Genomic DNA, 27,857 nt, shown 5'->3' with positions numbered 1-27,857 from the left:
CTACACATGGTACCTTATGGATGAATATTCGACACGGGCATACAGCAGCAGCAGAAATCCACTAGTTCCTCACTTCAATTTAAGAACGTAATAATCTTTCTATCAATGAAGGTACCCAAAATTAGGCGTCTTTATTGCTTTTTAACTTCCTTGTGATTGCAAGCCATCAGGATAGTCTATCTTGCTGATTATACAAGCCAGAGCTAATATAGTTGCTGAACTAAAAGATAGAAGTTAATAGGTTAATGTCTGTCCAGGATGTCCCGGCTCTTCGTGGGGACTAAACTGCCAGTATTCACAATTGCGAAAGTGAACGCGAAACAATTATTCTATGAAAAGTCGTACAAATGAAGACTGACAGCTACATTGCACCTGGGCACATCCAGATCTTCCAAGAGGCAACATGCTGTCAGCCTTCAAGTCTCCAACTTTAATCGTGCTAGTGAATCGCAAAACTGGAAGACAAATGCACGCGGGTTGAGTATGAATAGAAAGAAATTCTAAAGGCACACGAAACTGTACTATTCAACAAAAGCAGAAAATCACCAAGCAGCTGCAAGAGAATTGAGCAGTTCTGCCATTGGTTCTCTTCGTTCGGGACAAAAAGAAACTGGAGATGCTCAACTCCTTATAAGCCTCATTCAAACCTTTGAACTTTTCAACTTTCCTGCCCTGATATAAGGAAACCCTTAATCAGTACAGTTGAACAAGAAGTTAGAAAAATTCATTCCACCCCTAGAAAACACATCAATAGTGCTGAGATCTGCTCATATTCAAGGTTATCAAAAGCATCCAATTTCCAGAAGCATAATCAGTACCAATAGTTAAATGTCTGCCGAGTCATTTGCCAACAAAACAAGAATAAGGAAAAGGCGAACACCAGTATGCCAAAAAGATCAATTCGTTTCAACCCTAGTTTCTAGGCACTTCACAAAGAGAGCACTTTAAACATTATTCAAGGGATTTTTGCAAAAGATGGTTGCAAACCACCAACTACTTAAATTTCAAAACAAAAACAACAGAAACACATGACTAGCCCGATTCTGCAATGGAATAATAAATCTGGCCAAATTGCAAGTGCAGGGGACCTCTTATAGTTGAAGATCCCAACCCTAACCCCATGTTTCACACAACTTCGTGTCTTTGTATTACACAATGAATTAAATTCTCCTCAACTACAGCACGAGCAGTACACTATAGATCTCTCAACTGAAAAAGACCACTTTTGAAAGCAATAGAGGCAAACATATGTAAGGCATTTCAAATGATTTACTAAAGTATTTCATCTCTCTCGCCTTTGAAGAAAACCGGAAAATCGATGGACAATGTACAAGGCAATTCAAATCATTTCCATTCTGAAAAGCTTAGTTTAATTGCTTTCCACAGCACCATGAACATGGAAGCAAGGTCACTTCCTCACTTGTTAATAGTCAAAAGCAAATTTAAGCAGTTAGTGTTATAGTAGAAATCCAATAGTCGAATGAAAATAAAAGACAAAATGAACTTTAATGCATCTAAGCAAACACATGCAAAGAAATCAATAATTAGCCAAACTAACAATATATATACAATCAGGGAGGAGTAGCAGATAACAATCATTAACTTCCCTCAGCAGAAAAAATGTTGATGCTATCACAAAAAGAGGTAAGGTTGGGCAGAACAATTTAATGAGGTTGTTTAGCCAAATGCCTGCATCACCATCAAAGCTTTGGAAGCAACTAGGCAGGGGATGCATGCTTCAGAATGCAGCCCTGGGAAAGAGTACTGTCAATAACATATCAAAAAGATCATACACACATTACCAAACAATTAGCTAAACTGCACAGAATATCTCATACATTTGATGCCTATTAAACATCCGCAAATGCTGTGGACTGCAAAGACTCTGAAGCTCACCATACTTACAAAAGTGGCCAATATTCAACATTGAATACAATCCAAGGAGGTTTAGTACACAGCAAGTATTAACTTATTAAACAAATGTCTGAGAGTTCTATTCAATTGTAGGCCACAAGGCTGGTAGTCAACTGAAGCTTCCCTTTCCCAGATATACCAATGAACAGTTTTGAACTAGCTGTTCAATTCAGTTAGTTTCTGAATTGGCATTGACAATGGATGCAACGGACCAAACAAAAAATAAGGTGCTAAAACCTAGTTTCAAAGAAAAATGAACATACTTGAATTACAGACATAGTTCTTGGAAGCTGCATGATTCAATTCATCTTTAAGGAAAAATGGAAATGCTAAAAAAGTATTCTATCTTATCTGCAAGAATAATCATGGATCATATGTTTAATCTGCAGCAGCAACACTAGATCAGACACTATGATTTCAATAACCTGCACCAGGTCTTCTACTGCTTTAAGCTTAAAGCTTAAAAAAATTGTTCCATCACCTGATATGCATCTCAACTACAATAAGTATATCAAGCATAACCTAGTAAAAACAAAAAAGGAGTAAACAAGAACCAATCTAAATACATTCACTTCTTTGAAAATTGTTGACACCTAATTACATTGTCAGGAACTCTATAGATGGACCAAATTTGGTTATCCAAGAAGGATAAACCAAGTACATTAAGTTATCTTGCTTGACATACAGTTGAGTAAAGAAAAGGGACAATATAAGATCCTCTGTCGATAGAAAGAATAATATCTGGAGAGGCTATTGAGTACTACCAGATGGAATAAGGTTCTTCAGCTCTGTCAAATGTTCATCATTGGAAATATGGAGCATAATGCGGAGATTAGTCAATAATAGTTCTTTATCCCAACTTAATGGGCCAGAAGCATATAATGCCTCCAGAGTGCAGCGATAAGCATGCAACTCTAACTTATGAATACTTACTTCTACACTTTCTTTGGAACAATGAGAGAGATTCTCCACTTCATCAAAGGAACGGCAATAAGATTCAGCATCAGTGGAAAGCATATCTGTACCTAGGAAAGGAACTGCTACAGCAAAATTAGAAAACTTATCTGCCCTCATACTGCTAGCACTACAACTCCCGACAGAAGAAGCATCACAATCAAAATCATTATCTTCTGAACTCGCAGCAATATTAGAGCCAGTAACAGCAGTATTGACTTTAGCTCTGTTCAAGTCATAATATCCACTTACTCCTTTGTAAAAGGTATTGTGTGTGCATTTCTCAATGGGACTAACTCCCGGGTAAGCAAAAGCATCTACCTTTCTCCTGAAAGTGGCTTGATCCACTCTTTGTCTCTTACCTTCCCTACCTACAGCATTAACATTCTGTGTTCCAGTATATGCATCCAAAACAGTTGAGCTATAGGGGGATGCTCTCTTCAGCATCCTCAAAGAGATATCACAGAAGTCCTTCCGTCCAGCATCATCGTGGATGGCTACGCCATGTACTCTTCTCTCAGGTTTACTCTTTTCTTTCGTTCGCATAGCCTCAAAACTCATCTTATAATGAGCATTCAAAGTAGATGGCCTGTAAGATCTCATATGACCACAAGTTGCACAACCCTGCGAGTCAAATAATGGTCAAAGATAAGTAACAGAGACATTGTTTATCATTATCACCCCTAAGCTATTATACTAAGAAATCTGACATTGTAACTAATAACAGGTTTTCCCTTATCGCTTGACAAACCACAGCTACAATTTGGATGACAAGACTTTGACTAAAAGACTAGAGAATGGCTTCTGATGCATAATTTCTTGAAACTATGCGAAAAGGACAAGTTACTAGAAAGCTATTGATTCTTCATCTGCCGAAAACAGGGAAAGGTCTTAAATAACTAACTTACCATACATTCTTCATTTCCAAACCCAACTATAGAAGTTAAAATCTTTATCTTCTAAACATTTCCTCCATCTAACAAGGATCAGGGTTTTAAGTAAACAATTCCAAATATTGAAGGATTAAACCGAGATTTCAAGTAGATGCCAAAAATTACCAAATTCAGCACATAAACCACAATCAAATCCCCAACCCCTACAACAATCAAAATCCAAAATAAAAAAGGAATACCATTTCCACATATGCACATAACTTTACTCCAAGAATCCATCAAAACCCTTTGTCTTAGATTTTAAAAAATGATCAATTTAAAATTTTTATCAACTTATGCTCAAGGTTAAAAGGGGAACTCATCCTAGAGAAGCAGGAGCTTAATACAGGAAAAACACCAGAAAATCGCATATGGTTCCCCCATTATAGACTAACGAAGAAGAAATTAAATGCTTAAACAAGAAAATCAAACGAGACCTAATTAAAAAATTAGGGCTTAATATCGAAAATCCGAAATTTGCCCCCAAAAAAACAATTGGATTACCTTGCCTTGAAATTGAAGCAATATTCTGATCGATGGGGCTGCAGATTCGTTGTTTGAGAATTTTAATTTCTCTCTCCAAAGAGAAAAATTAAGGAAAAATTATTTGGATTTGTGAAATGTAATAGGGTTTGTCTTATGTGCAACAGGTACATTGGGAGAAGACTAAATTGGTGAATATGTGAATGTGCTAAGGGTATTATCGGAAAGATAGAGCCGGTTTCAAAACTCGATCAGGTGTCACCCATCGGCCACAGGAAAATTGGTGTTTATTTTACATTTTTTCTTATCTCCTCGGAGAGACATATGACTAGTTGGTCAAACAAGAAACAGTGGTACGTATTTTTTGAAACCTTTGTGCTGTGATCCCACTAAAAACACTAGGATAGATTCAATCAGGTGCAGATCATGTGATCCAAATTTTACCCAAATTTTATTATATAGTATGTCACCCATCCAAGAATTGAAATGTTGCAAAATTGGTATACACCGTCTAAAAGATCAAGTCTATCCAAGTTTTTATCGTTTTTTGAATCCTCCGTGCCATTGCCTCATTGAAAATACTTAGATAAAGCCTGTATACAAAATGTGGCAAAATTGGACCACATGGTCAACAAGATCAAATCTAGGCTAATTGATTGAAATATTGATGCTTCCCAAAATTAGCCGTCAAATGTGGTTCTTTAGCTGGGTGGTATAATTGTATGCCCGTCGCTCCAACATGGCGTGACGGGCAGCAAAAATTTTTTTTTTAAAGTTCCTCTGGCCATCGCGCCATGTTGGAGCGACGGTCAGAGGTGTCAGAAATTTCTGGCCGTCGCTCCAACATGGCGCGACGGCCAGGAATTTTTATTTTTTTTTAAAATCCTCTGACCGTCGGTCCAACGTGGCGCAACGGTCAGAAATGTTTTTTTTTTAAAAAAAATCCTCTTCCTCAGTAAAAAAAGAAAATTTTTTGTTAGGGTTACACTTACGGTAAGGGTCAGGGTTAGGGTTTACGTTACAGATAACTTAGAATTTGTTTTAATAAAAAATCCTTCAACTCAGTGATTTAGAAATGTTTTTTTAGCATTTCTATCCTGTCAAACATCATCATCATCATCACAAGAAATTCGTTTGTGCAGCACTAGCTTACATGTCTTATCTCTATTCCATGTAGCCTTCGCTGACCGTCAGTAAATTTTACTGTCTTTTAATTAACCAAACATCCTTGCAGAGGGACTAAGGGCAAGTACGATTAAGATTCAGGTGTCATTGTCGTGGTTGTTGTTATATATGTAATTTAATTTAATTTAATTTAGCGTACATTCATATAATTTTACAAAAAAAAAAAAGAATTATATTGGTTGTAGGCATGAATATAAAATTTTAATGTACATGTATAATCTTGAAATTTACACAAAATACCGAAAGGCATACAATACCGAGCCACTGAACCAAAGGTCTATTGTAGTTGCTCCTCTTTAAAACGATTAGAGGAGAATCGCGGGCTCACTATCCCGATTGGATTCACCAATCCGAATTCCAAATTTGTATGGTTCAGGTTAACTAAAATTGCACGCCTTCCTTGTGTGCAGTGGACCCCGCTTGAATTGTTATTTTCTAAAATTTTTGTAAAAAATATATTATAATAATTTAATGAATGTGACATAAGTAAATTAATTAAAAAATATATTCATAAAAAATATAATTTTTCTTTCTAAAAAATAGCAATTCAAACGAGACGAGCCTACGTTTGTACATGCTTTTGCTCAAGTTAGAACACAAGTTGATTGTGCGCCCATATAGTGCTACATCTAAATTGTTCCAACGCCCCAATCTACCAAACTTGTAGCAGTATCACAAAAAGAGTCCTAGAGTCCTAGTACACATGAATTCGACAATGCAGAAATTAAATCACTAATTGTCACATAAGCACCATATCCTTTAGTGAGTACCAATTTAACATTTTTTGACACTCATTTCTTAACTTTTGTTACTAGTCAGCGCATGCGAAAAACTGGAAAAGCAAGGTACCCTCGCAGCATGACTCAAAATGTTGGTCACGGCTCCAACTGTTTTACATCGGTCTCAACATATCGTCACGATTTCAGCGAGACGTAAATTTTGAAGCATTTAATATTCTAAAAATTGTGAATAATTAAAAAAAATAAGAAATATTAATAAAAAAAAATCTGTAAAATGTACTTTTTTTTTTATTGGATTTGACTTTGATTCGGAATGAGTCGAAACTACTCGGTGTGATTCGATCGTCTTTATCCTTGTCGGAGACTTCTTGACTGAGTTCTCGATGATTCGTGCATTTCAAAGTCATCTTATCCTGATATCAAAATGAAAAGCTCCATTTCAATAACGACTCGGCCGAACCATGCCTTGCGGGGCACCAAAGAATTTGCCTTGTGAAGGATGGAAGAACACATTAATAGTACCGACAAAGTCAGTGCGACTAAGCCTGTATTACCAATCCTGTACCAAAGTTAAACTCGTTCGTCTCGTCGCAATAAAAAGTTGGATTCCTATTCTTTTGTTTTTTAACCTGCCTTAGCTTTTGAGCCAAGGTACAAAGCCTCTTTACCTGATATATGGTCACACTGAATCCGATAAAATCACAAGCTGGTTGGCCTTCAACGAACTTTCCCATGCTTCAAGCAAACTTTGGGATAGTACCAATATATTTGCAGGTATGGCCAATAGTTAAGCTCATTTATGCAACAAATAGCAGGACAAAAAATCATGTATTTCTCGTGGTTTTCCAAAATCCGTACATAATTCTCCGGCAGCAGATTAAGCGTCCATGTTGGTCCTCCTCAAAACAGTTGCAATTGTTTTTAAAGATGATGAGAATAACACACTCACAAAAGGGCTTGCTTTTACCAAAATAGTTTCAAGTGTAAGCAAGAGATCAGAGATAGACAGATAGAAAGTTTTAAAGCGAAAGCAAAAGTAGATAAAGAGAACACTCTACAAAAGGAAAGAAACCCAAGGCTGTAGAAACCAACTGATGATTCCCATGTCTTAATTCTTGCGGGAGTGTCCAGTTTGCTTGGAAAGAAACCGAACCGGTACTACAGTACTCGGAGAATGAAGAACATTGCAAGTATAGGAAGCAGCGGGAGGTCATCGATGGACGATCATGATGATGAGGAGATGGCGAAGATGGCAATTGCATCATTTCAAGCTAGAGAAGAAGAGATCGAGAGGAAGAAGATGGAGATGAAAGAGAGGGTGGAGTCTCAGCTCAACCGTGCTGAGGAAGAAACTAGGCGTTTGGCACAGATATGGGAGGTAACTAAAATCCATGTGGAGAACTCATAAGAAACTCGAACTACTTTTCTGATTCATAATTGGACTTAGCACGAAATCATCTATTTCTTGGTAATTGTTAACTAGCAGGAGCTTGAGGTTTTGACGGATCCCATGAAGAAGGAAGTGGCAGCTGCCCGCAAAAGAATCGACTTGGTCAATCGAGAACTGAAATCACTAGGACAGGCCTGCCAAAAGAAGGTAAATTGAGCATCAGGCATGTATATATTATAATCCATCATATTGTTTTGGTGCATCATATAACGAGTGGTGTGAAACGCTCAACAGGAGAAAGAACACAAGGAAGTTTTGGATATTTTCCAAGAGAAAAGCAACGAAAAAGCCCAACTAACGACCACATTAATGGAGGTGAAGATCGATTTCGAATTCGAAACAGTCTCCATTTGGAGGCACTGTATATTCATCCACCCTTTTCCAGTTTTACAAGTCCTAGTTGATCTAATCCTGATTCCTTTCTGCTGTTTCCTCCCCGCCTCATGACGTTGCAGCTGGTGAACGAAAGCGAGAAACTGAGAATGAGAAAGCTTGAGGAGCTCAGCAAATTTGTCAGCACTGCCCGCTAATACTGGTCAAATTCTGCCATAAAGAGTTTCTGTAAAGTATTATGTATTGGCGCCAACTTGTGTTCCCTTTTCTCCTTTTCTTGTTTTACGAGGAAGCATCTTGCTAACTATTAGTCTATTACTAGAAGAACACTGCATTAATGGGTACATAATAACAAGTACTGAATCGCTTGAGTGCTGCCAGTGTATGCGTGTATGTGTAGGCTGTGTGGTGTAAAGAATTCTAGTCAGGAATCCAGTTTTGCATAAGCAAATCTGGCCTCAACAACTATATATTGAGGGAGCTGATTTTCTGCAAGGTTGTTGTAGCCAAAAGTGAGTGGAGTGTTGTGAAATATGCAACGCCCGCACCGCATCACCGTGAAGGAGAAGGAAATAAAGCCAGTCTACAGCTTCTAATACAAACTTCAACAAATCAAGATACATAGTTGGCATTTGCAATCCTGAATTCCGCCTAAAAATTGAGATTCAACAAAGTCACAGCACCTTATCCGAAATAAAAGAGAGTCGCAGAACAAGTTTTTTTTTTTTTTTTTTTTTAACATTACTTTTGCATTGACTTTTCTATCCTCGCTAGTCTAAAACAAATGAAATGTTGCACAAAGAGGAGATCCATTAACTCGTAGTCTGCTCCGCCAGTTCACAAATAGGTATAATATGTAGTCGTCTGTTTAAGCTGAAGAAAACAGACATCGCGAGGCGCTTTGGAATGAACAGCTATCTAATACGCTAACAAGTCAATTAGAAAATGAAAGATCCAATTCACAATGCTTCACAGAACTCTGTTTAAGCTTTCAGTTTTCTTTTACATATGATAACAGCTCCTTGTACTCTGCCAGTAAACTTGGGATATCATCAATGCGCAGCTGCAAAGAATTCAAAAAGAAAATATTAATGATACTGAGCAGAGAAAGAAGCTCATTGCCTGGGAATGCACCAACTTCAGAAAGTGTGAGCTTGTGTAAGTTGTGGACTCCATGTATGTGAACTTCTTAGTGCGTGTGATTAAGTAAAATACAGCATCTATCAGCAGAAAAAAGAGACAGAAAGGACACATTCAATCGAAGGCCCTTGATAATATTCACAGCCATATTCTCCATGTTGATAAGTGATCACGTCAGGCATTTAGACCCATTTCTCCAATTCACAATTTTCTGATAATAACATCCTTAAGGCCATAAAAAGATCTGGGCCCAGTTCCGTTTGAAAATTTTCTAAACAGACTCCAATAAATAGATAATAAATCATGCAAACCAAATCTGTGTCAAAGTAATTCTTCAACCAGACAAAGCTGTATGGAGTACCATACTCTTTATACTTCTTATAATATAAGATACCACAATTCTGAAACTAGGACGGTCTTCACCAATTTTCTTGCAATTCGGAGAGGATCAAAAGGTTTGTGCTAATATGCTATGACTACAAAAATCAATTTCAGCCAGACAACAATATATCAATCAAATTTCTTCAGTTCGATTGTGCCGCGAAATTTACCAGAAGTAAAATAATTATGTTACCTTTGCCACGGTGCCCCTACCTGATATTCCAATTTTCTTAAGCGGCTGTGAGGCTTTGCCACTGTCCTCTCCTTCATCTATTTCAAATACTTAAACAAAAGGCAGACACACTATCTGAGCCTATGCATACACTGCACGAGACTTTGCAAAGGACAAAACTGGGTGTAGCTTTTAAGGGTGCTTCTCTTTCTTGAATTTTCTTCTTAATCTGCATAGTTTTCTTTTTGGTTTTCAACAAGGAATGAAGTTCAGTTTTTAATATGGTGCATTAAACCCATGCTTTCTGCCTCCTTAGGAATTACAGTATAAACGAATACATACTGTAGTCATTTGCCATAGAAAACTTTACAAAACACTGGTCCTATGAAGGATTTTCTGTGGAAGGCAGCTGAAGACAGACCCCTCTCAAATGCAGCAATGAATGGAAGCCATCAGGACTCAAATGCTGCATACGACAAATTTGACTAGCAGGAGAAAGCTTTAAGAAACTAATACCTGCATAGCATTTCTAATATGATAGTACCGGAAAGTCTCTCTTTCAGGAAAGCCAGATTCCACAGGCTGTGACTTCAAATCAACTTTGTTTCTGTCAAAGAGAAATGGTAGAAAGACCAGTCATTCATGTGAAGAACCAGAGCATTTATATCAGCTTCACAGAACAGATTTTTAATCCACAATGTTGTAAAAGTTCATAGAAGATTTGGGGCATTAGTTTATAATTGATGACAAGGTCAGCCCTGATGAAGAGTCTACTATCGACAAGCAGAAACAATCACCATCCCAACTTCACTTCAAGTTATTTTTTCTCGTCTTTTCTATTTATTGCTTAAAAGTAAGAATTTTTTTTCCACCAAAAAAAAAGGAATAAAAAAAATGGTTACCCAGCAAGGGAAACTCTCATATGAAGACAACATGGTAGTTAGAAATTTAATCATTAGTTGCTGAATTGTTCTCTCTTTTCCTTTAGAAGTCCTGCAATTGTCTCTTCCATAAATCCACAATCATTAAAGCAACTATTACCTGAACCTAATGAGTAAATTTAAAAAAAGAGCATTTTTGTCATGTAAAAAGGACAGCTTACATGGTGTGCACTATCAGGGGGAGGGAAAAGAAAGCTTTTCAAGGAGAATAATGAAGTACACCCTTACCGCAAGACAGATCAATTATGCCAATTATTATTGTACTTGGGTCTGTTTAGATTCTTCACAATTCCCAGTTGGTAAGTTATAAAAGGATACAAAAGATAGCATGGTACCCAAAAGAGATATGTTAGTGGCTGGCTTCTGATTCATGTAGAATTAATACAGAAGGAGAAGTAATTGACTAGGTTCTACTTCAATTAGATCAATATGTTAAATTTAAGTAAATTGAAGCATTTATTCCTAGTCATAAAGCTAAATATGAAAAAGACGAAAAAATCACTCTTATTGAATGAATTAGCCCCACTGTAGCAAAGCAGGTCTCTCTTCTTGACATAGTCATATTTCTCATTAGGCCAACCAAAGTAGACCAAGCAGGCATTTTCTCTCTCGCAAAAGCAGGGAAAAGTAGACAAAGTAAACAAATCTTAATCCTATTCTTTTAACATTTTTTACCTTTCTGACTAGTTATTGTACTGTTGTACAGCGAACTCTGAAGAGAAAAATACTTTCAGGAATTTACTTTGCAAAGCATGCAAAAAATAAGTAGAAACAAATCATTCTAAAGACTTGCAATTGATGTTAGACCAAAGAGTAACAATATGCAATTGCTTATTCTTACAGATGATGACGGATAATTAGGCGTTGGTAGTCACGAAGTAAGGGACTAAGCTCTTTCAGTTGTATAGACTCTGGTGAGGACATTTTCCAATGGTGACGAAGTGCCTGCACAACCAAACCAACAAAGTTTAAGTCGTGCATAGCCAACACATGTTTTAGAAGATGTAACCAACTATAATGCAAATCATACAATCAAAATATCTTTAACCTGTACATTGCTGGGAAACTTTTCTCCATTAACTTGTGAAGCCAGTTCAGCAAATTCTCTGTCCTCCAGCTCATCCATGATTAGCTTATGATGATTAAGCGAAACAGAAACTTCTAACTTTCGATGCAATTCTGAGAATATAGATCCTTCAGTTTGGCCTTCCTGTATGAAACCCAAAATAACAAGACAGTTAATATTTAAGCTTGATACACGAAACTTCCAGCTTGGAAGTTGGTGAAATCGCATTCCTTTGAAAAAGCAATAGCATCTTGTAAGATAGTAATGCAAATTTAGCAGCAAACCTCGAAGGCCTTCTCTGCATTTCTACCACTTCATGCAAAGTATGCATAATTTTCAAAGGCAAACACTTGGGCAGACCTGGTCTGATGTTGTGGCAAAATTTGGGCCACGTGGTCTACAAGACCAGGTCTACCCAAGTTTTTGCCATTTTCAAATAGGAGCAAGTTCAAATGACTCCAACTAATGTAAATAACATCTTAAACACATCACATGTAAATGGTCCTCACCAACCAAATACAAGAAGAGCTTATCAAGTAGGCTTTACATGTATGCGTGGTTGTTACTATCCAGTGGCTTTTTTTAATTTTTATCTATTTTTCCAATCCAATTCCCCAACCTACACTTGATGGTAAGAAGAGTTATACTGGCATCTTCTTTGGATGAATGAGGCACTGGAGCCAATCAAGCATTCTCAACTGATGCAAACAAGAATAGAGAACATATCTTCCATCATTTGTCCAATTGAATCCTTGAAAAGCAACAAACTCTCAAACCGATTCTACAACTTGAAACTTGGCAAAAAGAATTGACCAATAAAGAGCAGAGTCAAGGACGGTGTACGCCACCACTTTTGGATAGTTACCTTGTCTTGGGAGATGAAGCTATCATTTGCTATTGAAGCATTTTTATTTTCAGGAATAACTGTAGGCAAGGACGTTGTCAAACGCTTTGCAATAGGATCCTCTGCAAAGCAAAGAAAGCAGAAACAAACAGGAAAGTTGAATTCCAAATATAAAAACAACTGGAAAATAATTAAAAGGCAATCAAGAACATTTATCTCATGGAGCTGAAATATCAGTCTATTCCTCTTTCCACAATTTCGTCTCATTTTTCAAAACCACGTCAAGACTCAACTATGCTATTGCATGTACATTTCATTCTTGTTGATGCTTTCTTTTCAGATTATATCCAAATTTCTATGATTAAGGAATCCACTCACGTTAGTGTCAAGTCCCGTCACCTACTCAAAAGTTATCTAATTCCAGTCTATCTATGTTCGCTGAATGAAAGAGTACGGACCAGGAAGAAATAGGACCTGAAGAAATGCCATATCGTTTGATGGATTAAAGAGCATCAATCTTCTTTATTAGCAATCCATATTATCCTACAGAAACACTAACACAGAAGACACAAAATATCCAGATCATCTGTGATCTGACCACCAGAAAAGAATTAAATTGCAGCTATCAAAACATAGAGCAGCCAAAAAGACCTCTTTCAATTTTTTGTGGATGGCATTAGAAAAATCTGAACCATAAAAGACTGTTAAAAGAAAAAGTGCTGTTAGAACTTAACATGATCTTCAGATCATCCAAGTCAATGACCAGTCAAAATAGTCAAGACAGACCAAAACCATTTTACAAACTGGACTTGAAAAAAATCAATATTCCTCTTTTAAAGTTACTCTTATTCATCATGATTGACTTGAATCAATTGAACCAGGAAACAGACAACAGAGTAGTTTATTAAACAATTTGAGCTGAGACATATTCCTGATGTTAATATTCACAGTACCTTCTGGAACCAACCACCAAAAATCACCATAGGTTGATTTTCCATCAAACCCGCCAAATAGTAAATATCGTGAACCAATACAAGTCATGGAATGATACGCTCGAGCAGCTGGTCGATCATTGTTAGTTGGTAGGCGTCTCCATTGTACAGACACTAAAAGCAGACAGCCAGAAGAACATAAGACAAACATCAATGAGAGACAGAGAGAGATTGATAGAGAGGACAAGGATGCATTCAACAAAACAAAGCTCAAAATTGGTTGAGCAAGGAAATGGAAACCTCCCCTGATCCAAAAATTTGACAAAATGTAACTAACCCCTGTCTAAAACAACACAATCATTGTGGTAAACGTCATAGCGACTCAACCAGCCACCAGTTGCATGCCCTCCAAATAATAAAAGCTGCAAAGAGGATGTTTTAGGTTTAAAACAAAGTACCACAAATACAAGCTTAATCTGACATCCAAGTAATCAAATCAAGATGTCTAAACAAGGAGAAACTGTTAATATTAAAGTAATATGCCTATAAATACATAAATGTCTATGGGATGACAAGAGATTAAAGTACACATAGATTTACAACTCGAAGGCAAAAAAATAAACATATGCCTATTCTTCCCACACTGGAGAAACTAAAACTCCAGAACTGGTCATTAAGGAGGCAGATATAACTTACACCCAAATGGCATGAATAATTGGGGCCTAATGCTTGATTTGCTGGCTAACTAAGACACCCAAAGCAGAACATGTTTGCAGTACATCAAAAACCAAGCATTCTACAATTCTCCTATTAAGTTATACATTATATAAAAGGAAGAAAAGCATCCGCTACTTTTGTGTTTTCAAGCTAAAAGCACGAGTTTGATTTTCAAAAAGCTTGCCTATTTGATAGTCTTATAAAGCAAAAATTAAATATAAATGTCCAATAACTGAGTAAAGCAAATTCTGCTGTAGCAACTTGGCCAAAAAAAAAAAAAAAAACTCTGCATTTACTTAGTGGAAACGGAAAGATATTAGGGACTCAAACTTGATCAACCTTGGTAATTGACACTGTACAGGAGAGATTCTATTTCAACAGTTCAACATGAAAATATTAATCAATCAAAAGGCCCTCATGTTGGACATTATCTTAACTTCAACTAATCATATAAGTAATCCCCTCCAAAATTAAAATATTCAAGTGTAGCCTCTCTTGGTAATTGTGAAGGCATCAAAAGCTGTGGTATGTCTAAGAAAATTTATGCAACTTGACAGATCATTCAAACTTCATAGAGTTTCTGTTTCATATCCAGATTACACATCAAAAGAAATTATAAAGCAAGTTCACCAGGGTTAAGAGAGCGTCTACAATTTCAAATATTCAGAGGTAATTACATTAGGCCCCCCAGATGTGACAGTATGCCCGCAACTGGCTGCAGGAGCTTGACCAGGAAGCTTCAATTGAGTCCAACCTGGACTTTCATTCTCTTCCTTCCACAATAAAAGACACAACACAACTTAATAAGCCTTCAATTTCAAAATATATCCTGTGAAGCCTAACAGAGATGATTAAATAATGCCAAGAAAACTACAACACAGTGTCAATATAGAAGCAACTGTTAATGTGATCTTTCAAATACAAAGGGCCCAAATGACACACGTTCAAGCACTGATGCACACCCAAAAACCAGCTTCAAAGCAATTCAAGCAAGAAAAGACAAATATGTCCGCGGACTCGTTTTACAGATTAAGAATATACAACAAGGGATAATAACCACCTAAGGTGACATGTTATATCACCTAGAAATTAATATGCTGCCACAAAAATACAACTAACAATCTACTGAAATGGTACATACAATTGCCTACGTCATAAATTATGAACTAAAAGATTGTTGAATACATCCAAAAAGACTTGCTTCTTTTTGTTTTCCACATTAATCAGTTTAACTTGACAAGCACAATGGATCAAACATGTGATGGTATATAGCAAGGCATCAGACAAACAAAATTTTATTCAAGAAAAGACAATGTGTCATTTACTTCCATTTCCATGTCCACTTTTTTTAAAGCTTTCCTAACTTGTTATAACTTCCTTCTTGTTTATTCCTAGAAACCCCAGTAAGGTTTACCAGGCGTCAGCAGGACAAGTGCAAAAGCTCAGGTGATTGTTCCAAATAAATTAATTGATTGCTTTTCTTTGCAACTGCTTATAGTGATAGAGCAATATCAAAGGAATTATGTACCATTAGGCCTTAACAGGCATGGAATACAAGATGTGAGAAAAACAAACATACACTGTGAATACTATGAATAGTAAATTCAAGTCAAAAAGAAAAAATAAAGAACTTAAGAGATACAAATGGCAAAGGTATTTCAATTTGGCATTTTATTTCAAGTAAATTGCAGCAAATGCTTTATATTCCTCCCCTAAAAGAAGTGTAAGCATTAAATGCCTACTCCAACCTGGACTGTAACAAACTTTAAGTCACATATGTGAAATTGCTCACTCTCTAATCCTTTTGTAAAGTAGTTGGAAGATGAACAACTCTTCGATAAGTCACATAGTTATTTTTTCCTCTGCTTGTGGTGTAGTAAGACCCCATACATCAAAGATGGTTACTCAAAAGGGGAAGGTAAGGGGACAGGGGGGACCAAAATGTGATTTTTGTTTATTTTGAAAGTAACATCACATTTAAGAAACTTGGCACAGAAATGATGAATGTAAACTTCACAATGATTTCATAACAAAAACCAAAAACAGAAAATATGCCCCTTAACACAGAATATGGAGGAAATCTTCCCCCCACCTTCAAGGAAAAAAAAGAAAAAAAAAAGCACAAGCACTGAGAAAAGGATTAACTCACAAGAGAAGCAACAAAGTAAAGCTACAAAAAAAAAAACCATTAAGTAGGAAAACAGGAGGTACCGTCTTCAATAAGACCCTTTAAAGCCCATAGATCACCCATGATTGGTCCTCCACCACCTACCAGAGACAAAAATGACTACTGTCATTTACAAACCACCAATAAGTGGTTCAGAAGACACCTTAGTTATCAGAACGAAGATGTCACTCTGGTATGCATGACTAAACAAGGAACTATATCGACAAGCCCAGCTAGAATAAAAGCAGTACTATCATGTTACAAAAGATCTCAAACAATAAATAAAGCAGAAGACTGTAGAGGAACTTTTTTCGAACGTATAATGATAAAAATTTGTTTCACTATGAGAAAATAATGCATAAAATTGTACAAGATGAAAGGCATAAAAAATAAAAGCAGTTCACTAATCTATATGTTGGATTACAGCCAATACATAACCATTTGACCATGGGTACATCATACGCATCTAAGCACAATCTCAACCTGGACAGAATGAAATTGATCTAACAGTCTACTTGGTAAAATAAAAGGAAATCAGCGGCAACCTGCATGCAGCGCCAGTATCAGAAGTTAAAGATGAACTATTTGAACTTAAAATTAAACTCCGACCTTCAGAGTTAACTTTTACTTCCTACAACTTGAAATAAATTTCTCACATTAAGGACATTGTCAAAGGCAACAAAACTAAATAACCCACTATCGTTACTATTCCATTATTGGTCACTATACACGGGGGTTTTGTGTAATTACCCTCTCGTATTGTTAATCTATTTGACATCCAAATAGGATACAACTGATGCAAAACTCTGACCTTCAGAGTTAACTTTTACTTCCTACAACTTGAAATAAATGTCTCACATTAATGACATTATCAAAGGCAACAAAACTAAATAACCCACTATTGTTACTATTCCATTATTGGTCACTATACCACAGGGGAGTTCTGTGTAATAACCCCTCTCATATTGTTAATCTATTTGACATCCAAAATAGGACACAATTGATGCAAAATAGTGAAAGTGAAAGAATTAACTAATTCCAAGCACCAGATGTGCGTTTTAAGGTCTATTGTCCTCAATTCTCCATTACCTCTGCCACCATAGACAAGCAACCGTTTCTCTACCATAGTGGCTGTATGTCCACATCTTGGAGGGGGTAAAACTCCAGAAACTGATAACTCCATCCACTCAAGTGAAACTGCAAAAAAACCACTTTATGCCTTCAAATGAACTAAACATGTTGCTACATCACTTAACCCTTGCATGCTAAGAAATAAAATGGACTAAGAATGCTAAATTGAGACATTACTTGTGTCTAAAACGTAGACGTCTGACAACCATTTTTTACCATCCCAGCCGCCATACCTGCACATTTTTTAAGCCTGCTCAAGGCCCACAGCTCAATTTAACACAATAATCACTTGACTTAAGTAGTTAGCTGAAACTAACATTACAATTTTACGATTGCCAATGGCTGAAGCAGCAGCAAAATCCCTCGGCGAAGGCAAGTCACCAAAGCTGGTAAGTTCTGACCATTGCCAAATATCTACAACACTCAAAAAAATAGAGAGATATGGAATCATGGTGTTTTACTTTCGAATACATTCACAAGTTACAAGAAGAGATAGGTCTCAAAAATCAATCAAATTTACAAAATGAAAATACTTACCAGTGTCTAGGACCCAAAAATCGCCCAGCCTGCAAATCCAATAATTTAATGGATTAAGAGACTACATCCACATATGGTTTACCAACAGACAGATGTATAGACACGCAACAAAAAGGCGTTGAGGTGCTGACCTTTTACCTCCAGACCTCCCACCGAAGATGAACATATGGCAGTCAATTGCAACGGCAATATGAAATGCTCGTGGTCTGGGACCCACTTGCCCATCAGAACCAGTGCCTGTACACTCTGGTTGAAACCACAATTTGTTCTCTGACATATTCACAATGACCATCTTTCAACATTAACACTTGAAAACCTCTCTTTCATCACATCACTATGCTAGTAAAGCCCCATGTAAAGTGTTTGAAATACACATGATAAGCAATTACACCAACCATGAATGCCTTAATCAGCTCAAACAGTAGCATCCGCATCCAGATTGGTTTGTGAGCCAAAGCCCTATCTTACTCTTTGTTGGACAAGTAAATTCAAGCACAAAACTACTATTTAGCGTCAAAGGGGCACAGACATTGCATCCACATGAACTATCAAAATTTGTATAACCACAAGTATACTGATAAATTAGTAAACCCATTAAAAGCCTGACTAAATAAAATAGGCACGCAATCGCCGAGCCACACGAGGTTTGAACTACTTTCACGTTTACCCATTACCCTTGTTAAATTTCGCATAAACGTCCTGTTATTGTTGAACTAAAAAGCATACATTCGTACATTATACAGCCCTGGAAATTCCAGACATATACATCATCGAGAGCCTCAATTTAGCTATGCAGTTGCACAAGACTTAAAGAATAAAGGGGGCAAAGAAACAGTTGGAAATCAAGAAATTGAACTAAAACATGAACAGCATAATTTGTAATTATACCGATATCATAAACAAAGAGGTCGCTGAGGAATTTCCTGTCGACTAAGCCTCCGAACACCACAATCTTTGATTTCCCAATGTTCACAGCTGTATGCCCACTGAAAAATTTTCAAACAAAGACTAGTTGAGTTTTTCCATTCATGTGTTACAAGTATTCCATGTAACATTCAAGAAAATTAGAGAGGGAACATTGCCTGCGGGGTTGGGGAAGTGTGCCACCAAAATCGGACGGAGAAGCTCGAACCCAGTAATGGGTTTTCAACTGGGATCGCGTCTCCATGGAGGTACGTGGTATGGCTCAGCTTTGTGGAAAACAGGAAATTGAGTCAATCTTGCTGGGTTTTGCGAAAGAGGGGGAAAAAGTAAAAACAGGGAATTTTTGTCACTACTGTGTAGTAATTAAGATCCTGATATTTTCTATTCTTTTCTTTATTTGGAGTAAAGATTTATTGGGAAAAGAAATTTTAGGTTAATTAAAATGACGCCCTTTCAGATCTAAAGATTTACACATCACCCCAAATTTGTTTATGATTTATTTTTCATGATCAAATTAATGAACTTTTTTGCCGTTACTGTGGGGTTTAACTTTTCACACGTAACTGTTTTGTTTTAGTCTGCTACTCTGCTCATTGTGCTAGTAAGTAAAACTCGTATGGTCACGTTTGCACTTCATCCTTTAATGTTATTTTTTCTCACTTTATTTTTTAAATTATTAATTAATTCTAACATTGTTCACAAAAACTCTCCCTAAGGCATAGTCACTATTACATTTCATCCTTAACATTATTCTTTTCTCATAGTTAAATTTCATTCAATAGTTACACTTTTTTGGGTTGAGGAAAATATCTCGCTAATTTGACATAATAATGAAAAATAAAAATTGTTATTAAAAAAATAAAAATTTAAAATATATTTAAAAATTTAAAAACGATCGAGATATTATCAGTTTTTGTTTGTGAATGTGCATATAGGTAAACTTTTCTTTTAAGAGCTAGATATTTCTTTTATATGGGAGTGTGTGTGTGGTGTGTGTATATATATATATATATATATATATATATTGTTGGTTATACTAAAAGAAGATAGAAACATCGTTGATTTGGATTTCAAAATTTCTAAGGTTATTCTTTTAATATACCATATTTAGATGCTATTAAAATTTATGTGGATTGCTAATTCTTTTGAAAAAAAATTGTTACATCATAAATATATTTTCAATTATTTTTTTATCTTGCAAATATCAAATAGCAAAAGTGCTATTATTCTGAAAAAAATTTCAAATAATCTTTAATCCAAACAACCTAATCGATAGATCTTTAATAATATTTTAATACTTTAATTTTGCACTAGTAAATTTTTCCTCTTATCACATAAAATAAGTTGGATATTTTCCTTTATCTAAAAAACTTGTAATTATAGGGATAAAATTTAAGCTACATCCATAAATGTATAATTATTTTAATTATTTTGTTAGGAATATTGATTTTTTTAAACATTATTTGTCTTGAATGGTACAAATGAATTGGAGTTAACTAACGATTATAGAGACAAATAGATAAATTAAGCAAAAATAATATTATAAGACAAAGTACAAAATGCGCTATACTTAAAAAGGAGATTTACTGTAATTAACCCTTATAGATAGTGACATTTTCATTATATAACGTTAGAGTTGATTAACAATTTATGGGCTAAAGTGAAAAAAATTAATATTAGGTGAGAAAGTGTAAAATTAGTTAAACCTTAGGAGAATTTTTATAATTAGCCCCTGTTCTCTTTCATTTTTTTTATCCTTGAAAAGACGCATTCAATTTTCGACACACTTTACTTAACTATTTTGATTGAACTAACTATTCGATATTTCCTATGTGCGGTTTTTTGGATCATCAAGCAATTTAGTCTCCCATATTACGTGTTGAACAAAATTCTATCCCGAACGTATTCCCCAAGAAGTTTGTCGCATTCTTGAAAGTTGACGCATGAAAGTTGAAACCCTCACACTTTCCTGTAGGGGATTCGTAGAACACGAGCATATATGGAACTAGATGGGTTCAGCCGTTGAGGGTTCTTTTTTTATAGCTCACAACTTGGACTAAGATTAGACAGCCAGAGGACAGGCAACATCTGTTGTTGGGGATGGAAATCATCGATGCTGCCCTCCGTGTAAAAGGTTCCTTTTCTCGCGTTTTCTAAAATTCTTATCTCACTTTATAATTTACTCTCTCAAATACTCTTTGCAGATTCATGTATTTGCCATCTGGAAAAAAGAAAGTATTGAAACCGTCTAGTTTTTGTTAATTATAATCAGTATTTACCGTCTTTTGGACTTTTTAAGGTTGGAATTGGAATTTAGAAGGCGGCTTGACAACTGGGTCAAGCTCTATTTTGCAAAATATTAAGGGAAGGAAAAATGCAATCTAGAAGGGAGGAAGACCATGGAACAAGGTCATCTAGGGCAGCTAGGTTGAAGGACCCAACGGATATCAACCCTTATTTGATGCCTAGTAGGGAGGTAATGGAAAGGTCCCCTCGACCTCGGAGGAGTTTAAGCCCACCTGGTAGAGTGGTGGGAGGTGGAGAGAGGAGAGGTGGGTCATTTGAGGAGGGTAGGGATTTGGGTTGGCAAGTGGGTGGTTGGAACATTGGAGCTGAAAGAGAGAATTTTGGCTCCCACTCACCCCGTTTTGGCAGAATGTATGAGGAGCGACGCAATTATTATGAGAGGCTTTCCCGCAGTGATGAGTTGAGAAGAAATTACCATTTTTGTGATGTTTTGGATTACAAAGATGAATTTGATCCTGGTTTGGACCATAGTAGTTTCAGAGATAATGTTGATCGAGAAAGAGCTCTGCACAATGCCCGTGATCAGCTATCGAGCGGAAAACCGAGGGTTTTAGGGAGTACATATCACAAAGAATATAGGTCCCAGTCAGACCTAGAATACATCTCAAGACATGCTGAAGATGCTGGAAGGTCTTCACTGTCGTCAAGAAATCTAGAAAATGCTAGATCTAATGATGAAAGCATTGGGTATCCTGACCCTTTTCTGCTTGAAAAGTTGTTGGCTCTGGAAGATGCTTCTTATTCCAAAGGATCAGAATCTCTGTCCAAAGATAACTCCCAGTTTAAGGAATTTGCTGGTACTTCTTCGAGAAGCTTAAGGGAAAATATGATGGGCTCTTACCATGATAACAGGTCATTGCCTATAGAAGTTCACCCAAGCAGTTCAGCCCAACCAGTAGAACAGTATACTTTTGCTGAAGTCCACCAAAGGCATAGTTTAGGTACTCGAAGAAATTCTGAAGCAAATCATGACAATTTGCTACGCTACAAGAGGGCTGCATTTAGTCCTTCAGTTGTTGAGGGTAGGGAACAGGATTACCTATATTCTAAAAATGGTTTTCGAGAGAATGATGATTATATTTATCCATCAGAAGAGTTGTATGGAAGAATGCGTCATCACGTTGATGTGGCCTACTGCCAACGAGATGTCATAAATTCAAGTGTCATGGAGCCAAACAGGCAAGATGTGGTTCATGCCAATTCTCAGAGAGGCCTTAGAAGCAGCAATTCTTGGAACAATCCATCTTCACAAGATCAATTGGCCTCCAAGTACCGTTTTCCCAACAGATCATTACCAGCTGTAGATGAACTAGTTAGACTTCGCGTGGAACCTGAGAGTGCTAATGTTGAATTTGATCATAGATTTTTAGGAGAAACAGAAGTTTCCATGCTGAATTTTGCTCCTAATTATGGTTTGTCACAAAGAACTACTTGTACTTCTAACAGAGATGCAATTTGTGTGTCTGGCGCAGAAAGCATGAGGTCATCATCTGATAATCGATATCAGATGGAAATGCAGGACTTAAGGAGGAAAGCCATCTCTTTGGATGAGCTTGATGGCTATGACCCTCCAAGAAGGTCATTGAAGCGGAAGCATGATATTGATGAAGAATGGAGTAGACATAGAACTAGAGATACATTATTAGGTAGCACCTATAATCAGAATAATTCAGAATATCAAAATCAAAGAGATGAAGAGCAGAATCATCAAGATGCCATGAATGTATTACCATCCAAAACTTTGAAATACAATCACAATGATTATAGAGGGGCAGGAAGAAAAGTTGATTTTGTAGACTACGGAGGAGATATGATATCTGATGATCAGTGGTTGTATTGTGATCCAGTGGATTACAAGCAAGAGTATTCTGGCAAACCATTTAAACCTGGAAAAAGAATTCTAAAAGGTCGACCAAGACATGGTTTTTTGGACTCTGATAACTCAAAGACTTTGAACAAAAGATGTTCTCTTACACAAAATGTCTGGTTAAGAGGTAAGAACAGCAAAGAGCTAGATGAGTCTGCATTTGAAACACAGGAATCAAAAAATTGGGTGAGTTCTTCTGAGTCTGGTCCACTAGAGGAGTCCAAGGAGTTTAAGGAACTGGTGCAGGCATTCTTCCTATCTTTCAGTAAGATGCTGAATGAAAAATTAGGTACTCGAAATAGGTACAAAGAACAAGGGCGGGCTGGTAGCTTGTTCTGCATCGTTTGTGGCAAAAGGTCTGTATTCTCCCTGTTATAAAGATGTTATTGGGAAGTTACTTTATTTGAAAACAGGAAGCAGTTACAGATGTGTCTAGCTTGAAATCGCCCATTGTACCTTTCTAAGTTGCTCATACTGGATAGAGAAATTAAAATTACCAATTCAATTGTCAATCTGCCTTCACAAAGTAGGGACTGGTGGCATTTCTTTTTTGTTGGGATGATAAAATTTGTTTTTTGTTGATAAAAAGAGAAGCGTTGACCCCAGAAGAATCATGTTGGCATTAGTAGCATCAAATTATCTTTTAGTACAATAACCAGTTTTCATCTATTTACAATTATTTTGGCATTGGTTTGATGATAACTTTGAGGTATGTTTAGTGGTAAAATGAAACGCTTAGTTGTTCTGCCACAAAAAAAAATGCTAAGCTATTTGTTGTTTGGGGCAAAAAAAAAAAAAAATATATATATATATATATATACTATATGCTACGCAGCTTGTTAGCAAAGTGAAAGTACAATATCCTTTCATTTGAAAGGATAAATTGAAGTTAACTTTTCGGTGGTCTTAACATGTAATGAGTTTGGCTGTAATGTTTAAGATGATTGTTGGTTTTTGTTTAGATAGCTTATTAGGAGATGGCATTAGGACCCTTGGAAACTCTGAATGTCATACTTGGACATAGGGCAGGGATTTCTCTGTATTGGAGTGTTAGGCCAGCAGATCTGTGCTTTGTTTTTGTTGGTTCTCTTTTCACCAAGGCGTGTTTTGTAAACCATGGAATATGCCTCCTTTCAGAACAGAAAGATTTTCCATGCTCTGGTTCATGGTGCTTAGGATCTTGTAGCCCTTGTGATGAAACTTTCATGATGACTTTTGCTCATTGATAGCTACTGCGAAGTGCTAGGGATAAGTAGGCCATGTGGTTCCTCTTGTTTTTGAGAAAAAACAGAGATTTTCATATTTGGAATTCTCTGGCCAGATGGAGTTGTATCATTGTACAGCTCTACATGCTTCTGAGAATCGTTAAACAGTTGAGAGTTGAATATGTTTCATAGATACAGGACAACTAAAACTCTGTGTACGTAGAGTGGTGTCTTATATTTGAGCTCTTACCCACTTGAGGTATTGAAAGATAGTTTCACAAAGCGATGGAGATCAGGACGCTCATTTATCTTTACTTTGAGAGGTTTTTAAGTTTAATCCGATGCATCATATATATATATATATATATATTTATTTATTTATTTATCAACTCTTACTTGCTGCTTGAAGAGATTGTGAATGCTGTCAAGGGGCTGGTATCAATACAAGCATGCTTTTCATATCTGCCAAAACTTGATGGCTACTTAAAACTTGAAAAAGGTGTTTGAGATGGTTTAACTCTTCATGCCTATGTTCTGATGGAGTGGTTTTTGTGGTCACCTTTCAATCTTATGTATTCATTTTAAACTTTGAGTCTCAAAGTCTACTAGGCTGGACAAGTTTTTTTGTTCATCTTCTTTTAATATTTATTTAAGAGTTAAATGTAATCTAAGATAAATGTACATTTTAATTGAGTAGGTAATTTGAGTTAAGATTTCTTGTATTAGTGGTATTCAGGTAGCACTTTGTCACCCTACCTCTCCCTGGAGTTACATTTATCAATTGGCAAAATGCTTAGAATTTGTTGCAAGTTAGCATTTTACCTGCATAGGTTTCTCAGTTGCGAATGCTAAAATGGTCCCTTTTGAGTGCAGTCTATCAAAAGAGTTCAAGGCCACACAAGGCCTGGCTACACATTGCTTTATGTCAAAAAAGGCTGGATTGAGAGCACAGCACCTGGGACTTCACAAGGCAATTTGTGTTCTGCTGGGTTGGAGCACTGTGGTGGGTGCAGATGTTATTACATTCACTCCACAAGCTATTTCCAGTTCTGAAGCTTTAGCCCAGAAGGAAGACCTCATACTCTGGCCACCAGTTGTCATTATTCATAGCATTTCTGTGTCAGCTGGTCATCCAAAGGGACAAAAGGTTTTCACTGAAGAAGCAGTGGAGGATTTCCTCAGAGGTGACTTACTAAGTACTTAGTTGTTTTAGCATGAAAACATCATGAAAGGAAAAAGAGTTACTTTGGCTAATAAGTGGTTCTGTTCATTTCCACTTCCCTCTCCCAATCCCCTTTAAAATAAGTTTCAATTTCTAATTGTGTACAACTACTATTCTTTTCCTTTTCTAAATCAACTGTAAGAGAAGTTTTCATACCATGTTCACTTTTGGCAACTTGCATCACTGACAATCCAAAGCCCATATATGGATTACTTGCAAAGTACTTAAGCTGGTTTATGATATTATATCTTTGGTGATTGTGATCTTATTTGGAATTAGTTAACAAGAATATGTATCTTTGCTCCATTTTTTTTGTAATTTCTATTGACAGGTAAGGGTTTCAGTGTCGGAAAAATCAAGGTGTGCCAGGGGATGTCAGCAAACAACATAATGGTGGTAAAGTTCTTGGGTACTTTTCCGGGTTTGCGAGATGCTGAAAAGCTTCACAAGTACTTTTTGGATGACAAGCATGGGAGAATAGATTTTGAGCAAATGTCTTCAGTTAAGGGTAAAGACAACAACAAAAAGAAGGAAAGAATGCAGGCAGACAAATTTGAGGAATATGTACTCTGCGGTTACATGGCAATATCTGAGGACTTGGATAAAGTTGATTTTGAGACCAAGAGAAAATGTTCTGTGAGGAGCAAGAGAGAGATTGAAGATATTGCTGAGGAGCCTCTCAAGTTGTAAATAGGTTTTTAGCTAATATGACCGCTGCTATCTTACTTGTGATTTCCATGATGAAGAAATCAGGTATAGTTTTAGCTGTCTAAGTCCCTTGTTCTTGCTGATTTTCCGTAATATGCGGATGATGCATTTGGCAAATGGCAAATTGGATGTACCACCTTTCTGTCTTGAATCTTTTGTAGCCTGCTTTTGTTCAGGGGAATTTGTAGCAGTTTAAAGTTATCTGGCAAATATCCGAAAGTAGTAAATGTTAACAATTACTACTTAGTAAGCTTTGGAATTCCATTGGTTGCATTTTCTATATGATGGTTCGGAGCCCAACATGCTTATTTTCGTGGAACTCTCAAGGACATGGCACTCTCTTTCTTGCTTTCCATGGTTGGTATCTGCTTGTGCTTGCATTTGTTTTCACATCGAAACTTGACTAGTTGGATGCGTTTGTCTGCTGTATTTTTTCACAATGAATTCGCTTTTGGAAATTTCGTAGTGCACCTCAAAAATTGCCAGATCTGTCTTGATAGAATGAAAAATCGTGAAACCTAATCACAGGAACCAATGTATTGTAAAATGAAATAGAACAGCTGTGCTCTATAGTTTAACTCTCAAGAATAATGGAACTATTTAGCTGGTCAGCAATTACCTCAAGGTAATTAAAAATAGAGTTAAAGGTTACATGGTTTGTCACGCTGATGTGATAGGCGCATGCAAAATTTGTGAAGTAGTAAAAAAGAAGGTTGGAACTTACAAAAGCCACCGCTGTAAAGGGATGGGTGGCAAATGTGGTGAATAGAAGAAGGATGCTAGGATTATTCAGCCAATTTTTTTGTACCATCATTTTTTTAAATTCCGTTTCTAGAAGGGGTGAGCAAATTCGGTACGTAACGAATTCATACCCGAATTCAAATTCAATTTGGTAATTTGAAATCGAGTATTTAGTAATTTGGTACAAAAGCAGTATTTACCGAATTCATAGAATTCTAATATGGCATGAAATAAGTAATGAGATTATGAATTTGGTAATAATCGATTTCGAATTTAAATTCAGTATAATGAAATAGGGTACCGTATTACCGCATTCGAATACCAAATTAGTTTATAAAATTATATAATATATAGATAAATGCTATTTAGTATTAGTATATACTACTAATATATTATTATATTATATAAGCAAATGCTATTAATAACAATTAGTATATGGTATTATCATGTATTTATGATAATAATAATAATATATAATGATGTACAATATACTATTTTAGTATTTGTTAATTGTTATATGACTATAATAATACAAATATACAACAATACATAACATAACTATAATACTTATTATTTTATACATGACTAGAATTAGATAATAATTAATAAGTAGAGGTATAATACTAAATGTTAAACAATAAACATAATTAGTAATTAGAATTTAGATATTGGTAATTTGGTATATCACTCATGTATTGTATATTGGCATTCCAGATTTCTAGTTGATGAATTTTGGCATTGGTAATGTGTGTGTAATAATGTGGATGTTGATTTCCTTTGAATTGGTGTTGTAGCCTGTAAGTTTGTAACTAGATTGATTACAATAGCAGCGTAGCTATTAAACTTGATAACAAGGTTTAATTA

The 27,857-nt window shown here is 36.2% G+C and overlaps 4 protein-coding genes across 9 annotated transcripts; 2 read left to right on the top strand and 2 right to left on the bottom strand.

Annotated features, from left to right (window-relative positions):
- Positions 1-106: 106 nt before the first annotated feature.
- LOC113725695 (uncharacterized) lies at positions 107-4,689 on the bottom strand. Of its 4 annotated transcripts, none has more exons than XR_011838895.1 (4): positions 4,305-4,689; positions 3,190-3,492; positions 547-3,094; positions 107-455 (listed from the first exon to the last, which is right to left on the bottom strand). XR_011838895.1 is itself a non-coding variant. In XM_027248998.2 (4 exons), exons 2-3 carry the CDS (start codon positions 3,469-3,471, stop codon positions 1,719-1,721), a joined length of 657 nt encoding a protein of 218 aa, XP_027104799.1. In that variant the 5' UTR covers positions 3,472-3,492; positions 4,305-4,670; the 3' UTR covers positions 107-455; positions 547-1,718. The 4 variants fall into 4 exon arrangements, 3 of the variants coding, with proteins under 3 accessions (XP_027104799.1, XP_027104797.1, XP_027104796.1); XM_027248998.2 differs by having other exon boundaries at positions 547-1,751; positions 2,848-3,492; positions 4,305-4,670; XM_027248996.2 differs by having other exon boundaries at positions 547-3,492; positions 4,310-4,674.
- Positions 4,690-6,843: 2,154 nt separating this feature from the next.
- On the top strand, positions 6,844-8,371 carry LOC113725691 (uncharacterized). The gene is made up of 5 exons (XM_072074109.1): positions 6,844-6,982; positions 7,340-7,586; positions 7,695-7,805; positions 7,893-7,973; positions 8,114-8,371. The coding sequence occupies exons 2-5, from the start codon at positions 7,383-7,385 to the stop codon at positions 8,186-8,188; spliced, it is 471 nt and encodes a 156-aa protein (XP_071930210.1). The 5' UTR covers positions 6,844-6,982; positions 7,340-7,382; the 3' UTR covers positions 8,189-8,371.
- A 410-nt stretch (positions 8,372-8,781) lies between these two features.
- Positions 8,782-19,311, bottom strand: LOC113725692 (protein GLUTELIN PRECURSOR ACCUMULATION 3-like). 2 transcript variants are annotated; one of them, XM_072074107.1, is made up of 16 exons: positions 19,102-19,311; positions 18,908-19,005; positions 18,151-18,289; positions 18,020-18,048; positions 17,800-17,896; positions 17,660-17,715; positions 17,441-17,548; positions 16,396-16,452; positions 14,862-14,953; positions 13,805-13,889; positions 13,489-13,641; positions 12,557-12,657; positions 11,674-11,835; positions 11,467-11,570; positions 10,201-10,291; positions 8,782-9,054 (listed from the first exon to the last, which is right to left on the bottom strand). In XM_072074107.1, the coding sequence occupies exons 1-16, from the start codon at positions 19,185-19,187 to the stop codon at positions 8,983-8,985; spliced, it is 1,530 nt and encodes a 509-aa protein (XP_071930208.1). In that variant the 5' UTR covers positions 19,188-19,311; the 3' UTR covers positions 8,782-8,982. The 2 variants fall into 2 exon arrangements, with proteins under 2 accessions (XP_071930208.1, XP_071930209.1); XM_072074108.1 differs by having other exon boundaries at positions 11,680-11,835.
- A 1,369-nt stretch (positions 19,312-20,680) lies between these two features.
- On the top strand, positions 20,681-26,571 carry LOC113725690 (uncharacterized). 2 transcript variants are annotated; one of them, XM_027248990.2, is made up of 4 exons: positions 20,681-21,077; positions 21,243-23,473; positions 25,196-25,506; positions 25,876-26,571. In XM_027248990.2, the coding sequence occupies exons 2-4, from the start codon at positions 21,318-21,320 to the stop codon at positions 26,232-26,234; spliced, it is 2,826 nt and encodes a 941-aa protein (XP_027104791.2). In that variant the 5' UTR covers positions 20,681-21,077; positions 21,243-21,317; the 3' UTR covers positions 26,235-26,571. The 2 variants fall into 2 exon arrangements, with proteins under 2 accessions (XP_027104791.2, XP_027104792.2); XM_027248991.2 differs by having other exon boundaries at positions 21,148-23,473.
- Positions 26,572-27,857: the final 1,286 nt, after the last annotated feature.

Source organism: Coffea arabica, chromosome 2c, assembly GCF_036785885.1.
Source record: "Coffea arabica cultivar ET-39 chromosome 2c, Coffea Arabica ET-39 HiFi, whole genome shotgun sequence".
Classification (NCBI taxonomy): domain Eukaryota; kingdom Viridiplantae; phylum Streptophyta; class Magnoliopsida; order Gentianales; family Rubiaceae; genus Coffea; species Coffea arabica.
Note: the sequence above shows the minus strand (reverse complement) of the source record. Positions and strands in the feature narration are given on the sequence as shown.

Coding starts and splice junctions, on each gene's coding strand:
- LOC113725692 (XM_072074107.1), bottom strand. CDS start 19,187: ATGGAGACGCGATCCCAGTTGAAAACCCATTACTGGGTTCGAGCTTCT. Junction 18,290..18,907: donor CCTCTTTGTTTATGATATCG/GTATAATTACAA, acceptor TGAATATGTCAG/AGAACAAATTGTGGTTTCAA. Junction 10,292..11,466: donor CTAATTATCCGTCATCATCT/GTAAGAATAAGC, acceptor TCTCTTTGACAG/AAACAAAGTTGATTTGAAGT.
- LOC113725695 (XM_027248996.2), bottom strand. CDS start 3,471: ATGAGATCTTACAGGCCATCTACTTTGAATGCTCATTATAAGATGAGT.
- LOC113725690 (XM_027248990.2), top strand. CDS start 21,318: ATGCAATCTAGAAGGGAGGAAGACCATGGAACAAGGTCATCTAGGGCA. Junction 23,474..25,195: donor TGCATCGTTTGTGGCAAAAG/GTCTGTATTCTC, acceptor TTTTGAGTGCAG/TCTATCAAAAGAGTTCAAGG. Junction 25,507..25,875: donor AGTGGAGGATTTCCTCAGAG/GTGACTTACTAA, acceptor TTCTATTGACAG/GTAAGGGTTTCAGTGTCGGA.
- LOC113725691 (XM_072074109.1), top strand. CDS start 7,383: ATGAAGAACATTGCAAGTATAGGAAGCAGCGGGAGGTCATCGATGGAC. Junction 7,806..7,892: donor GACAGGCCTGCCAAAAGAAG/GTAAATTGAGCA, acceptor AACGCTCAACAG/GAGAAAGAACACAAGGAAGT. Junction 7,974..8,113: donor TAACGACCACATTAATGGAG/GTGAAGATCGAT, acceptor ATGACGTTGCAG/CTGGTGAACGAAAGCGAGAA.